This window comes from Carettochelys insculpta, chromosome 28 (assembly GCF_033958435.1).
Source record: "Carettochelys insculpta isolate YL-2023 chromosome 28, ASM3395843v1, whole genome shotgun sequence".
In the NCBI taxonomy this organism is placed as follows: Eukaryota; Metazoa; Chordata; order Testudines; family Carettochelyidae; genus Carettochelys; species Carettochelys insculpta.
Genome location: NC_134164.1, coordinates 8226940 through 8240496, shown reverse-complemented (window position 1 = coordinate 8240496; position 13557 = coordinate 8226940). Strand labels below are relative to the sequence as shown.

At 48.4% G+C, this 13557-nt stretch overlaps 2 protein-coding genes across 3 annotated transcripts in view; both read left to right on the top strand.

The window, feature by feature from the left end:
• The window catches only part of MYL4 (myosin light chain 4), a 29581-nt gene extending 25595 nt beyond the window's left edge, over positions 1 to 3986 (top strand). Inside the window, exons 6-7 of the mRNA XM_074978929.1 lie at positions 783 to 827; positions 3707 to 3986. Of these exons, the coding sequence (XP_074835030.1) occupies positions 783 to 811 (29 nt within the window). The 3' untranslated portion in view covers positions 812 to 827; positions 3707 to 3986. The remainder of the gene's footprint in view (positions 1 to 782; positions 828 to 3706) is intronic.
• An 8994-nt stretch (positions 3987 to 12980) lies between these two features.
• The window catches only part of CDC27 (cell division cycle 27), a 59506-nt gene continuing 58929 nt past the window's right edge, over positions 12981 to 13557 (top strand). For both annotated transcript variants that reach the window (XM_074978845.1, XM_074978844.1), the window contains exon 1: positions 12981 to 13407. In XM_074978845.1, coding sequence (XP_074834946.1) covers positions 13381 to 13407 — 27 coding nt within the window. In that variant the 5' untranslated portion in view covers positions 12981 to 13380. The remainder of the gene's footprint in view (positions 13408 to 13557) is intronic.

Here is a 13557-nt window from a genome sequence, read left to right as displayed (position 1 = left end):
AGAATGCAAAACCTTTATGAATCGGTATGTAAATGCGAGTACGTAGACATAAAAACGGTGACATATTTCAACATTTAAATGACATGAATGAGCCTAAGACTCAGCAGCTGATTGTGCTTTGCCCCACTTATGAAATTTCATGCCTCCACCCCACACCTTGAGCACCCAAACTCTAGATGGCCCACTTGTTGAGAACTAGTATAACTGGAGAATTCTATCTAGACCAGCAAACCTTCCTAGTGAACACCAGTGCTTTTGGCTGGTATAGCTTATATCAGCTCCTGAATTAAATAAGATGTACCAGCAAATGCCTTTTATTGTCAGTATTATTTCAGCTAATCCACCCCAGAGATGGCTGCATTTCCATGACATATGAAGACATTGTGTATATCTCAGTTAAGTGGAAAGTGGTTGGTATTAAATGGTGCAGCTGATCTCTGAGACTGGCATTTTCAAAAGACCAGGGCAAAGTTTTCAAATGTGCTCTGCATGTTGAATGTGTGCAGGGTGCTGAGGTTTTTTGAGAATCTGGCGGGAAGTGGCACAATAAGAACTGGTCAGAGCAGAGCACGTTTTGAAGCTTTCCTGATCTGGGGAGGTACAGAGTGCTTGGAAATCTTATGCCAAGCCCTATAGGATATTTGTCCCCACATCTGGTTAACTAATGGAGTTGCCCAAAAGGGCTGGGAATGGCTGTGATGCGTTGTGAGTGCCAGAAAGCAAGACCTCACATTTTGTTTTGAGCAGATTTCTTAATGTCTTTCTTGTTATCTCCTGCTCAGCTTTTGTCAAGCACATCATGTCCGGTTGAAACAAGACTCTTCAGGGTGAGTTTGTCATGATCTTTCATTGTTTACCTTAAAATGTTTGAACCAACACCCTTGGGTGGCCATGCAAAGAAATACCATCAAGACGCAAACAAAAAAGTTCTTGCTCATGAGCTGTATTCACAATGGTGTTATTTTAAAAAAAGATTTTTTAGGGGCGTGAGTTGTATGGGTGTCAGGCCTGATTTAGAGAAGGCAGAAGTTGCTGTTCTGTATTTGTAAATGAGAAGATTTACCCAGCATTGCTCAGGTCCTTAAATCAATTCATTTCTGTGGTTTTTGGTTTTTTTGCTTTTTTGTTTTTTGGAAGAGAAAATGAAAACATACATGCTTCATTTAAGTCATAGGGCTGGGGTTGAAGGATTCAGTATGCAGGCTGCCCTGGAGAGAGAGGACTACCCCAGCCTTCACTCACTTCAGCAGCTTGTGGCCAGGTGCCAAGTACCTCTCTATGGCCATTGCAGTGGGCACAGTTGGAGGAAGGGTGCATGTCCAACAGCTGGGGCAGGTCCAGGTTTGTCTGCCCCCTGTGCTCACCAGCCAGAGCAAGGAATGCATTTTTCCCTCACTTCCAGATGAAGGGGAGCACCCAGCAATGTTCCCACACTAGCTGGGGTGGAAGGGAACCTTCAACCTCCCCACCCCTCCCAAAAGGGCTGGGGTTGGGAATCTTGGGGCTAGGATAGTCCTGAGAGAGGAACTGGGCCTCAGGCAAGCCCCCCATGCTGCCTGGTGATTCTGTCTCTTTTTTCCATGTGTTTAGGAGAAACAATCCCATTCCAGGCACATCCCCTTTTCCTGACACAACCAAACCCTGACTTTGCTTTAAGTTTTGCTAAAAGGAAGTTGTATACCAAATTTGCTGGTCCTGGCTCTTATTATTTAGGGTGAGTTTTTGAACAAACAGGCACACAGACAAACACTCTCAAATATATAGTAGATAAGCAGGATGATGTGCTTATATATTGGAGAGAGAACAAAATACTTTCTATTCCATCAGTAACTGGAGAAGGTGGAGTGTTTTCAAATCTGCAAGACATGATACCCAAGAGTATTAAAAGAATTAGCCAAATAGATCTCTGAACTATTAATGTTGATGTTTAACATATTTTAGATTATCGGGGAAGCTCTACTAGGGAAAAGCTAATCTTGTCTTAGTATTTAAAAATGATAAACAAGATACCTGTGAGCCAGCTAAGGGCTGATATGATTATGGTCTCCAAGTATTTATTTAAGGCTGTTTCTAACAGTAGATAGCTCTTTCATTTAGTACTATAAGGATCACTGAAAGGAAGTGGTTGGAAAGGGAAGCTAGACAAATTTAGACTAGAAAAAAATGCAGATTTTTAATCAGAAAGGTTTTTATTAACTATAGGAACAAACTCTTAGGGATGTGGTAGATTCTCTATCACCTGAAATCTTGAAATTAAGACCAGACCACTTTCCAAAAATTGTTGTAACTCAAACAGATCTTATTGGCTAGATACAGAGATTATGCGGTAAGGATCTTTGGCCTGTTGTGGAGCAAGATGAACGAGATTATTTTAGCAGTTCCTTTTGGCCTTAAAATCTATGACGGCTGGGATACTGACATGCTTAAAAAGTTGTTAATTGGGGGAGGTCTAGTTTGGAGATTAGGAAAAACAATTTCACCAAGAGGGTGGAGAAGCACTGGAATGTGTTACCTAGAGAGGTGGTAGAATCTCCATCCCTAGAGGATTTTAAATCCTGTCTTAACAAAGTCCCAGCTGGGATGACTTAGTTGGGGCCGGTCATGCTTTGGGCAGGGGGCTGGACTCAAGGACCTCCTGAGGTCACTTTCAGTCCTACAAGCCTATGAAAAAGAATCCTTATGTTTATTCTTAAAACTCCTATTAAAACTAAAAACATAAATAATTCATAGTTTATACCATTTGTTTTGCATTTCACTTGGTTTGGACAAGGAAAACGGAGCAGTAAGTTACACTTTCCACAGGGGAGACATTCTTAACTTGAAATCTAATGAATTTTTTAAAAAATTATTTGAAAGTAATGTGAGATGCTACTGAGTTCCCTTCCTGATATTTTGTGATTTCACTAGCTCAATGTCTTGTGTTTGTCTACATTTTCTCTCCTGCTGCTTTGTGAAAGACCCCTACAAACAATGGGGAGAAAGAGTAACTCAGGGACAGGGTAAAGGAGACAATCGCCCTCAAGCCCTGCAATTCAAAAGGGTCCAGGACTCTAGGCCACTGCTGCCACTATTGAGGCCGTGACGGTCACTGGGCCCTTTAAATCATCACCAAAATACTGTGTGGCACGCTCTCAGCAGTGCTGAAGGGCTGGCTTTCCCCAGCCCCACCCTTTCTGCCTGAGATTGTGCCTCTTCTGGGAATGGGGAGCGACCCCCCCCACTTCCCCCACAGCTTGCCCAGTGGCCCAGCAACTCTGTCTGTCCCCCTGGAGACTGTGCAAAGTGCTGTCAAACACATGAAATAAACGAAACCCAAAGAAATGGAAACCTTTCTTTCCCTTCCAGTCTCCATCAGTTTTAGGTGTTATTGGAAACAACGGGGGAAAAAAAAAAGAAAAAGAGAGAAAAAAGGTTACAGACAAATCTGATTTCTAAGTAAATTATGTCCCATCTTGTATCAATTTCTTTTAATTTTCTCTTACATTCTCATGCACTACTAGCTCAATGCTGCAATGTTTAGGTGGGAAACCCTGCTGGGGGACTTTTAATTCCAAACACAACCATTTTAATGGAATATTATTTGTAAGGTCATGAAAGCATTGCTAGTAATATTTTGCCTCCGTCTACACATTGGTTCTATTATTTCACAGACTTATTATTATCATTCTTGTCATTACAGTAAAATGTTATATGCTTTGCCTTCCAGGTTTTCTGAAATGTTTCCATCCAAGTCAACGTTACCAGCAGCAGCAATGCTTGAGCCTTATCCCTTGTTAAAATGTCCTGAGTCCACAGCTATATCTTTCATGAGCCACAACAGAGTCCTAACCGCATGTACCAATCCTACACCATTGTGTGCGATCACCTCTGTATATAAAAGGACATGTCTGCCCTTCCGTTTTTAATCTTAATTTATTCTTTTGATTTCCCCCTCCCCACCTCCCCCGAGTCATTTGGCCTATTAAATTTCACACACTCTCTGAATGGCATCTTGTTGGCTTTGGTCCTTTTTAAAGCTAGTTCCAATATCTTTCTTGCTTACTGGGCATGCTCACTAAAGGTGAACTAGGGAGTGGAGAAGGGGTGAGAAGTTAAGGGTGGGGATGATCATCTTGCAAGATGTCAACTGGGAGAGTTCACAAGGAAGCAGGATGGAAAAGGAATTTGTGCAGGAAAGGCACAGAGACAACTTTTGGGAGCCCTGGAAACAGCATGTGAAGTAGGAGATGAGCTCTATAGGGCAGGTAGCCTCTGTAATCTGGCCCCAAATTGAAAGTGGAGCTATGAGTTCTATTCCTCTCTGAACACAGCTGAGTGATCTACCAGATGTAGACAGTTTTGGGTAGAAAAAAGGGACCTGGGGAGCCAGAAGAGATTGAGAGGACACTACAGTCCAAGGCAACAGAACTCTGGTCTCTCTCCACTAAAATGGGGGTGTGCCCCATGGTTAAACTGGGCCGTGGGGAAAGCTTACACAGCCGCTGCCCCTGCTCCGTGGACAAATCCTGCTCTAAGGCACAAAATAACTCACTGAAGGCGGAAAAACCCCACAGTGAGAAACAATGTTCTTTTTCTATATAGCTTTGAAAGTTCAAAAAAGAAATCTCACTTCCAGTTTCATTTTTTCAGGAGCTGAAGGCCAATTTTATCACACAGCTGTGGTATTCTTCCAGCCACAGGCCAGCCATTTCCTGGAAGTGGAGTGATGGATGTGTGGTACCTATCCAGAATAGGAGGCGCCTTTTTCTTCTGCTTCTCCCTTAGATTGTGCCTCTACATTCACTGCATTGGCAGATTATGGTCTAGGACAGAGCAGTTCAAACTTAGATTTGCTTTTCCCTTCTGTGGTCTCCAGAAGTTCTCCAACAGACTCCACCCCCTCTATGGGTGGTTGAATTAGTATCTGCTATCCTGAAGTGTTCTCACAAGCTTCTCTTTCTTTCTCCCACATGCATTTGTGGGCAGGCTGCTTACAGTGGTAGAAGCCCTCATGCTCTGTTTCATTAAAGCTGGATTTGGCTCCATCCCCTGCTTGCAGTGGTACAAATTAGGGCCCATCCACAGAACATCTGTCAGCTCAGTAGGGAGACTGGGGGACTTCCCACACCCCAAACCATCACACCCTGTATTCAGTTTATCCCAGAGAGGAAAGAATTCAGCCTTCAGCAACCCGCCAAGAGGATGTGGCGTGAAGGCTGTGATCAAGCATGCATACCCTATTAAATCCGGCTTTGCAAAGTAGCAGCATAGTGAAATAAGGCTGATTAGAGTCCATGCTGCTATTCTGAACACTTGGCAGCAATGAAATTGTCAAGAAACAGTCAGTTTTACACTACAAGTCTTGGGAAAGCTGACAGCCGGGAACTGGATTAGGATCCTGTACCTTGCTCCTGTCCCTGTGTTTGATATGGCAGCCACATGGCAAACACGCTTCTGCTTGTCCCTATACCATGCCTAGCAGGGAGGAGAATGTCTCTTCTTTCTGTTCCTCCCTTCCCGTGTCTTACAAACCAACTTCAGGATTCGTTTTCTGCCTTTTCTCTTAAATGGGCTAGCAGTAATTTCACTGCTACCAGGAAGAAATAAAAAATAAGAAGCAGCATCATTTGAAAAGCAGGGACTTACTGTGAATTCATGCCAACCTGCAAAATGGAGAGGCTGCCTGGTAATGTTAAGGGTGGCTGGTGGCTGTCATGGCTGCTCCTGGAATGGGCAGAAAGTGAGCAGCTGAGTGGATGGGAATTGTCAGGAAGAAGCTGGGAGGAGGGATGATGCTGAAGAGGATGCTAAGGATGTGTGGGCAAGATGGAGGTGCTGAAATAGTTGGAGAATGGATAATATCCCTACAGCTCTGGGGCAGAAACCAACCAGGACTATGTTTCCTATAGGCAACAGATATTCAACAGCATCCCCCTCTAATGTCTGGTCATCAGCCTATGTGAAATATGTTGGTGGCCATCTAGCTTTCCATATGCCAAACATAACCATGATAGAGATGATGCATAATTCCTAATGAACCCTGTGTTTGACTTATTTCACGTCGGGTCACAAAATACCCAGGAGAAGACAATTCCTTTATCTGACCGCATTTTTGTGCATTTCCTTTGCTTGGTGGTTCACAACTTGAACTTCAGGTTGACTTATTTAGATGTGATTGGCTATGGTAGTCACCTGATCGCTGATTGAATAAGCCTTACTTCCATCCTCAAGTGTTGGTGCAAAAGGTCATAAAAAGCAAATTTAAAATGAGCTTTGTCATGAGTGCGAGATTAGAATTTGCTCTTCTCTACTGTAGTATCTGAATACCTCACAGTCTTTAGTGTATTTAGCCTCACGGTGAGGCAAGGTAGTGCTGTTGTCCTCATTTTACAGAACAGAAGCTGAGGCACACGGAGATTGTTATTTGCCCAAGGTCACATGGGAAAACTGTGGCACAGCAAGGAGTTAAACACAGGTCTCCCAAGTCCTAGACTGTGCTCTAGCTACTACATTAGCCTTCTTGTCTGCGAGCATCCAAGCCAGTACAACTTGAGAGTACATATAAAAGAAATGCAAACATGGTCAAAGCAACTATGTTTAAAAATTCAAATATTTATTTATGGGCCACTTCTCCAGAACTTGTCCAGTTCTAGTAAACGTCAAGCCAGAAGGCATTGCTGGCTTTGATGTCCTGCCCTATCTTTCAACTCTTCCTGTAAAATAATCCGTGAAAATGAATCTGCCATTACAGACAGAAATCACTCTGCAGAGAAAGAACTAGACACCCAGAAGAAAGAGAAAAAGAAAGATGTCCGAAAAGGAGAGGATGAAAGAGAGATGTGGGAGGGAAGTAAAGGCAAATCATTATTAAAAAATCCAGCCTTTGAAAACCACTCAGGAGTATGGAGAGTCACTGTTGACCTCATGAGGGTCTATTCTGTTTCTGCAGAACACAGATTACTACTGTTGATTTAGGGGGTATCTGCTGCAAACTTCACCTGGTTAGTCTTTGGGAAAGTCTGGAAGGGCAAAATAGCATTGCAATGTGAGACTGTCATGAAAACTGTTTGTGCAGCTGCCCCCAAACCCAGGTCCTCATAAACCCATTACACCACCTGACCCTACCACTGATGATGTTGAGGCTCCCAGAGGGTGGGTGGTCATAAGGTCAGGAGCATTTATAGAAAGCATCCGTTAACATCAGCATTGCCCCTCCTGCAGAATTACACTTTGCAGCTGAAGCAGGCTATATAAATCATCACTCGATACCAAGTGAGTCCCAGGACAATAGCTGATGCTGTGTCCTTTTATAGTTTGGATGCTTTGCTCACGTCCTGGGAGCTCTGAGGAGGGGTAAAAATAGGTTCCCATTCTAAGGAGAGCTTGTGGCAGCATCTCTTTCTGTCTCAGATAAGGAGGCATTTCATACCAAAGATGGCTTGGATGCTAGGAGACTCAGCACTGTCCCTTGTGGAGGGGAAGAGGCAGATGGCACAGGCTGTCATTTTGAGGAGTCACTTGCTCTCTGCATGGAGATAAGACTGTGAGATGAAGCTGGAAAAATTAATCCATATCCTGCCCCCTTAAGACCCCTCGCATCTCTTGCACTTATCAGCAGAGGACAAAGGTTTCTTGAGTTTTCAGATGCTTCTGTGTATCACACAGTTAGATGCAATGCCCAGTTGTTCAGTGAGTATGAAATGAGTAGAGGAGTCTCATTCTACTTGTCTGTGTTACAAACACCACAGTTATATTGGCCATCTTCTAGGCAGTTGCAGAGGAGACTCTAAGGAATATCATATCATCCATAGGCACAATAACTAAGGCTACGTCTACACGTGAGGCCAACATCGAAATAGGCTATTTCGATGAATAACGTCTACACGTCCTCCAGGGCTGGCAACGTCGATGTTCAACTTCGACGTTGCGCGGCACCACATTGAAATAGGCGCTGCGAGGGTACGTCTACACGCCAAAGTAGCACACATCGAAATAAGGGTGCCAGGCACAGCTGCAGACAGGGTCACAGGGCGGACTCAACAGCAAGCCGCTCCCTTAAAGGGCCCCTCCCAGACACAGTTGCACTAAACAACACAAGATCCACAGAGCCGACAACTGGTTGCAGACCCTGTGCCTGCAGCATGGATCCCCAGCTGCCGCAGCAGCAGCCAGAAGCCCTGGGCTAAGGGCTGCTGCCCACGGTGACCATAGAGCCCCACACGGGTTGGAGAGACAGCGTCTCTCAACCCCCCAGCTGATGGCTGCCATGGAGGACCCCACAATTTCGACGTTGCGGGACGCGGATCGTCTACACGGGCCCTACTTTGACGTTGAACGTCGAAGTAGGGCACTATTCCGATCCCCTCATGGGGTTAGCGACTTCGACGTCTCGCCGCCTAACGTCGAAGTTAACTTCGAAGTAGCGTGCACGTGTAGACACAGCTTAAGAGTGCTGGGGGGGATGACAGGAGGGGGCTGCAGCACCCCAAAGTTCCTGGCCACTGTCATGCATGCTGCCTCTGTGCCCAGGGTCTTTTCTGCCCTTCCACATGCCAGGGAACTTTGTTGCCATCCCTGATGGCTGAGCCTGCAGTCCCAGCTCCTAGTCCCATGTGCCAAGGGGGTTATACTGCCAGACCTGAGCCTGTAGTCCTGGTAGCTGACACCCCATGCCTGTACTTTGCTCCTGGCCTCAGTCAGGATTGTGGGGTGGCCAGGATTTCAGCAAGCCCACTCTTAAAAATGTTTTCTCACCACTGGTACCATCTTTCCCTCAGCCTTCATATACATACCTGCCAGGAGGCTCAAAGAAAGCACTCAGTGAAATGATTGCAAATTTGGAAAATCACACATATGTAAATAACTTTGAATAAATTGTTTCCAGCTACAGTGAGAGGCACACACAAAAGAGAAATACAGAAAGATGAAGGAATGTAAAGAGAGAAGAGGAAACAACGCTTCGCCTCAGCATTGAAATATCTTACTTCCCAGGAGCAGCATTTCACACTGTCCCTTCTGCATTGCCATCACATTGCCCCTCCCTTGAAAGTCCCCCAGGGCACTGCACTGTAATCCCCCCACCCTGCCTTGTTCCACAGCACCCCCACACACACACTCCACAAAGGAATGTCAATGGGAGTTGAAGGTTTCACAACTTTGCAGGGTTATTCCCCAATGAGACAAATTTTGTGATGTTTATTATGAGTCCTCTAATATTTGGTGTTTCTCTTAATGTCCCTGCCCTCAGTATCAGATAATTACCAGATGACAAGCATCAGAGAGGTATCTGTGTTAGTCTGTATCTTCAAAAACAAGAAGTCCTGTGGCACCTTATAGACTGATAGATATTTTGGAGCATAAGCTTTCATGGGCAAAGACCCACTTCCAAAGTGGGTCTTTGCCCATGAAAGCTTATCCTCCAAAATATCTGTTAGGCTATGAGGTGCCACAGGACTTCTTGTTGATTATTACCAGAGAAGCCCAGCTCTGTTTGGAAAGGTAAGTTACTAGCTTTCATGGTTGCAAGGATATACAACATGTGCTCCCTGGCAAATGAAATGTGTTCTATAGTATTCCCGTACTAATATTTAACTGATAGGCTAAAGAAACAGGTGAATAGGGCAACCATGTCTCCCTGTCCCAAATATGGGGCAGGGAGATATGTGGCAGGAGGTCCCCCCCAGTGCCCCCAGCACTTCCTGGGAGCCCGGGGAAGTGGCAGCCAGTGGAGGTCCCCAAGAGCCCCAGGAAAGCAGCAGCTGCCGGCGTTCCCCAGGAGCTCCAGGAAAGCAGCAGCTGCCAGTGTGCCCTGGGCGCCCCAGGGAAGTGGCAGGGATGCAGCAGCTGCCCACGCTCCCCCTGCTTCCCCAAAGCACCGGGAAATGACTCCCACCAGCAGCTGCGCCTGTGCAGCTGCTGGCAAAAGAGGTCAGCAGGGACCAGCCCAAATACAGGACAATGAGTCCCTTTTAAAAATACATTGGGACGCCTAATACAGGATGGATGGTCACCCTACAAGTAAAGCTACACAAGACCACTTACTGGGGAGGAAACATCCAAGCTGAACTTGTGAACACCCCTGGTATTTTCTCAGTGCTGAGTATTTGCATTTGCAACTTTAAAAATACTTTTGTAATGCAGTGCTCTTTGTGAGTAATGGGGGGTGTCACTCAGTGGTCAGAGCATTGGCCTTGTAAAATGAGACCGTGTTCAATCCTTAAGGGGGTCTTCCTAAGGTCTGGGGGAGACTGGATTTAAAAAAAATTGTCAGGGATGGTGATGGGTGCTGCTGTGAGCACAGGGACTGGATTTTGATGACCTCTCCAGTCCCTTCCAATTCTACAAGCTGTGTATATATCCATGTTGTTGGTGGGAGGGATAAATAGCTCAACAGTTTGTGTAGCAGCCTTGTAAACCCAGGGTTGCGAGCTCCATCTCTGAGTAGTCCTGTGGGACCTTATAGACTAACAGATATTTTGGAACAGAGAGGAAGCTGTGCTAGTCTATACAGTATCAAAACAAAAAGCAGTCAAGTAGCACTTTAAAGACTAGCGAAATAGTTTATTAGGTGAGCTTTCGTGGGAAAGACCCACTTCTTCAGACCATAGCCATATCAGAACAGACTCGATAGTATTATTATTATTATTATTATTATCATAATAACAATCGAGTCTGTTCTGATATGGCTATGGTCTGAAGAAGTGGGTCTGTCCCACGAAAGCTCACCTAATAAACTATTTTGCTAGTCTTTAAAGTGCTACTTGACTGCTTTTTGTTTTGATATTTTGGAACATAAGTTTTTGTGGACAAAGACCTGCTTTGTCAGATGCATCTGATGAAGTGTGTCTTTGCTCACAAAAGCTTATGCTCCAAAATATCTGTTAGTCTACAAGGTGCCACAGGACTTCTTGTTTTTGACAATACAGACTAACTCGGCTACTCCTCTGATCCCTGAGGAGGCCATTTAAGGGTGTGGGACAAATAGATTAAAAAAAAACAAAATCTGTCAGGGATGGTGGTTAGTCCTGCTGGGTGGGCAGGGGACTGGACTTGATAACTTCTCAAGGTCCCTTCCATTTCTACAAGATATGTCTATCTCCCTATATTTAAAGATAAATGGCGGGGCGGGGGAGGGAAATAAAAAGAAGAATCTGCCTCTGAAATGCAAATTTAAGAGACATTCTTGCCATGCAAGAACCTCAACTTCTCAGCACTTCAGCATAGACAGCTCGGGCTTGTGTACATGGGGAAATTAGACCAGATTAAGGTAGGCGTGAATCTATTCTGGCCCACACCAGGAATTATTCCAGCACACCTGAGGTCAGATAATTATTCTGTTTTTCATTTCCCCCGTGTAGACAAGTTCGCACAAGTTGCAGACACTCCCTCTGCTGGGCTGTCGCGAGGCGGCGGGAAGAGGGCGCATCGCAGCCCTGGGGCCGGCCAGCTGGAGGGGAGGACCCGGGGGCGGGGGAATGACTTCCACACGCGAGGAGCCAGTCATGGAGGAGCCGCCAGTAGCCGCCAGAGGCCGCTGCTGCTGCAGGGAAAAGGTGAGCAATGTTCCCGGGAAAGGAAAGCGGGGACTGGGGTGGGGACGAGGACGGGAAGAGAGAGAGAGAAGGACAGGGGAGGGAAGGGAAGGGGCAAGAAAAGGTGAGTAGGGAAAGAGGAGGAGGAGGAGGAGGGGATGAAGGAGAGCGCACGGGGAAGAGGAGGAGGAGGAGGAGGAGGGGATGAAGGAGAGCGCACGGGGAAGAGGAGGAAGAGGAGGGGATGAAGGAGAGCGCACGGGGAAGAGGAGGAGGAGGAGGGGATGAAGGAGAGCGCACGGGGAAGAGGAGGAGGAGGAGGAGGAGGAGGGGATGAAGGAGAGCGCACGGGGAAGAGGAGGGGATGAAGGAGAGCGCACGGGGAAGAGGAGTTGGAGGAGGAGGGGATGAAGGAGAGCGCACGGGGAAGAGGAGGAGGAGGAGGAGGAGGGGATGAAGGAGAGCGCACGAGGAAGAGGAGGAGGAGGGGATGAAGGAGAGCGCACGGGGCAGAGGAAGAAGAGGGGGTGAAGGGGAGCGCACGGGGAAGAGGAGGAGGAGGAGGGGATGAAGGAGAGCGCACGGGGAAGAGGAGGAAGAGGAGGAGGGGATGAAGGAGAGCGCACGGGGAAGAGGAGGAAGAGGAGGAGGGGATGAAGGAGAGCGCACGGGGAAGAGGAGGAGGGGATGAAGGGGAGCGCACGGGGAAGAGGAGGAGGAGGAGGGGATGAAGGAGAGCGCACGGGGAAGAGGAGGAAGAGGAGGGGATGAAGGAGAGTGCACGGGGAAGAGGAGGAGGGGATGAAGGAGAGCGCACGGGGAAGAGGAGGAAGAGGAGGAGGGGATGAAGGAGAGCGCACGGGGAAGAGGAGGAAGAGGAGGAGGGGATGAAGGAGAGCGCACGGGAAAGAGGAGGAGGGGATGAAGGGGAGCGCACGGGGAAGAGGAGGAGGAGGAGGGGATGAAGGAGAGCGCACGGGGAAGAGGAGGAGGAGGAGGGGATGAAGGAGAGCGCACGGGGAAGAGGAGGAAGAGGAGGGGATGAAGGAGAGTGCACGGGGAAGAGGAGGAAGAGGATGAGGGGATGAAGGAGAGCGCACGGGGAAGAGGAGGAAGAGGAGGAGGGGATGAAGGAGAGCGCACGGGGAAGAGGAGGAAGAGGAGGAGGGGATGAAGGAGAGCGCACGGGGAAGAGGAGGAGGAGGAGGAGGGGATGAAGGAGAGCGCACGGGGAAGAGGAGGAGGAGGAGGAGGGGATGAAGGAGAGCGCACGGGGAAGAGGAGGAAGGGAATGGGAAAGTGACAGCAGTGGGGGGACGGGAAGAGGAAGAGGACGAGGAGGGAAGGAGGGGGGAAGAGAGGGAAGGGAAAGGAGAAGCGTGAGAGGGGACGAGAGGGAACACGGAGGGTGGGGGTAGATGAGGAGGGAGGAGATGAAGGCGATGACGAGGAGGCCCGGACAGGCAGACCGGCAGGGATGGGCACCGCTGTCGCTACCCTTCGACGCTCTGGCTGTCCGCACGGCTCCGACGCAGGCAGCGCTCGGCTATTTCCGTCAGCTCGGGCCCCAAGGCCGCTGCTCGGGTGTTTCCGTACCCGTTCGGCGCTCTCCGTCCCAGCGGGGGAGGCCCGCTCCGCCCTCGGGTACTTCCGGACCCGTTCGTCTATTTCCGGCTACCCTCGGGTGTTTCCGCCCTCGCTCGGAAGGAGTCGGCGGCTGGCCGGCCTCCTTCCTTCCCTCTCTGGTGCCTGCCCCGGTAACGGTCGCTGTGAGTTTAAATGAGCTGGGGCCGGGCCGGGCTGGGCTGAGCCGGGACCCGGACTGAGGTGGCGCTTGAGCCCGCCGCGCCGCGGGCGCTGAGGGGACAGGATGACGGTGCTGCAGGAGCCCGTTCAGGTACGGAGCCGCTCGCCGCAGCCGACCCGGCCTACCGGGGCCTGGCCTCTCCCGAGCCGGACCGGGGCAAGGGCTGACCCGCCGCGGCCTGGGGGACCCCCGCTGCGGTGGGACCGCAGTCGTCTGCGGGTGTATCCCGCTCAGAGGGGC